The sequence below is a fragment of the Carex rostrata genome, chromosome 5 (assembly GCF_964058835.1).
Source record: "Carex rostrata chromosome 5, lpCarRost1.2, whole genome shotgun sequence".
NCBI classification, from domain to species: domain Eukaryota; kingdom Viridiplantae; phylum Streptophyta; class Magnoliopsida; order Poales; family Cyperaceae; genus Carex; species Carex rostrata.
In genome coordinates, this window is record NC_135922.1 from 2,031,741 (window position 1) to 2,033,731 (window position 1,991).

At 35.8% G+C, this 1,991-nt stretch overlaps 1 protein-coding gene across 1 annotated transcript; it reads left to right on the plus strand.

Annotated features, from left to right (window-relative positions):
• The first annotated feature begins 548 nt into the window (after positions 1-548).
• LOC144554693 (dirigent protein 23-like) lies at positions 549-1,466 on the plus strand. Its single transcript, XM_078303015.1, has 2 exons — positions 549-881; positions 976-1,466. The coding sequence occupies exons 1-2, from the start codon at positions 595-597 to the stop codon at positions 1,166-1,168; spliced, it is 480 nt and encodes a 159-aa protein (XP_078159141.1). The 5' UTR covers positions 549-594; the 3' UTR covers positions 1,169-1,466.
• The last annotated feature ends 525 nt before the right edge of the window (positions 1,467-1,991 follow it).

Below are 1,991 nucleotides of genomic sequence, written 5' to 3' on the forward strand. Positions count from 1 at the left end.
CTCTTCCCGTATTTAATATTTTCACTACTCTCACTCTTAAGGTTTTGGTGTGGCACACTATTTCTCTTGGGGTTTCACAAACCGCACTTTTTCTCGCTATGATCACAATTTTTTGAGTGTCAACATGCATGAAATACCCTCTATCGTTCCTCTCTTAAAATTTTGTCGTCATATATGATATGTGTACAGAAACCTGACTGGTAAACTTTTTGCTATATCGATCTTGGTGTCCCTTAAATAGCGATATGTTACTGAATGAATATATAGTTATATATTTCATAATAAATTATTAATTTATAGCGTTAATTGTTATAAAAATAATGTATGTGGTTAGGGACTAATAAAAAGTTTAAAAATATGTGCGCACTGGAAATGAGTTATAAACCGGAATTATCACATGCAGAGCTGCAGACTGATGAGATCAGGTGGGAAACGTCTTATAATTATTGAGACCATCAATTACCAAGGCAACTATATATACCCCCACGAAGACTCCTCCATTCCATAGCAAAAAGATAAGAATCAGATATTCAATCAACTACATCTCTCTCTCACTCTGTCTCATACAGCAATCGCTATTAATTAATACCAGCAATGGCATACTTTCAAAGTTGTATCATAACAGGAAGCGCGCTATATGAAGCCAAGTTACGCCTATACTTACATCACGACTATTTAGGAACAAATCGAAACCAAACAACGCCAGTAGTTCCTACAGAACCGAATGATTTTGGTCAGATTAATGTTATTGATTGGAGCATAGAGGAAGGGAGTGACCGGGGCTCAAAGGTTGTTGCGCGTGCACAAGGGATGCAGGTACAGTGTGGTAAGAACAAGCAACAATGGTATTGCTCTTTCAACATGGTTTTCGAGGATGATAGGTATGTACATCTATCTATAGGCTTCAATTAATTTATATTTATATATATATATATAATTAATTAAGTTGACATGCATATGATATGATAATGACAGGTTCAAGGGATCCACACTTGGGGTGCAAGGGGTGTATGAGGCTTCATCTCCAAAGGAGTGGATTATTGTTGGCGGGACTGGACAGTTCAAGCTAGCACAAGGCACTGTATCCGCGACAAATCTAAGCGAAGATGCTAATGGCCGTATTTTAGAGCTTGCATTCCACATATTCTATCGCACCATAGAGGCATAAAAAATGGGCTAGAATATTTATATGCAAGTCAGTGTGAATTGCACACTTGCACACTGAGTTTGAGTTTGAGCTGGTTGGTCCTTAATTTCCATTTTCTAGGTCTGTCATTTTGTATTTTGCTTGCCTTTGCTTTAGTGTTTGCTTTGCGGTTCAGAGCTGCATGTTTAGCTATAAAATAAGTTGTATGTTGCACGGCTCTTTCAGCCAATGGTAGGAGTATTTAATTTAATTAAGGTTGATGTATTTTGCGGGAATAACTGATCCACTTTTGATCTGAGATGATCTCATTTCAGAAATTAAGTTGGGTTAATTGTAAAACTTTCTGTTTATGCATGGCTTTTATCAAAATAAAATAATTTCCTACTCAATGGTCAGTTCGTTTGTTCACCATCTCGGAATTAAGGTGTGTCCAAGAATTTAAAGATTGCAAATTATGTAACATGAGCCTCACCAATCTTTCGCTGCAAAACTGTGGAATGCGCTTTCGCAATATCAACCCATTTGCATGTTATATACATGTTAAGAACGTGACCAATAAATAATTACTACATGCTTAATTAAGTCTTCGGACTTTGTAATATCTAAGAATATATATATATATATATATGTTCGCTCTTAGCAACAATGCTCTTATTTTTCACACTAATTAATTACATTAATTTGTTTGATATCACAAAATATTACTAGTAAACTTACGAGAGAGACCTAATGAAACTTTTCTCATATATTGTCATGCCCCAAATGGGGTGACAAAATAATAACAGCAATTGTGAGTATAACCTGGATGTAGCAGTTTGTGCCTCAAACAACAATTGGCCATTAT

Bases quoted from the DNA above. Each gene is read 5' to 3' on its own strand.
- LOC144554693 (XM_078303015.1), top strand. From the start codon at position 595: ATGGCATACTTTCAAAGTTGTATCATAACAGGAAGCGCGCTATATGAA. The intron at 882-975 runs GTATGTACATCT...TGATAATGACAG, and splicing joins ATGGTTTTCGAGGATGATAG to GTTCAAGGGATCCACACTTG.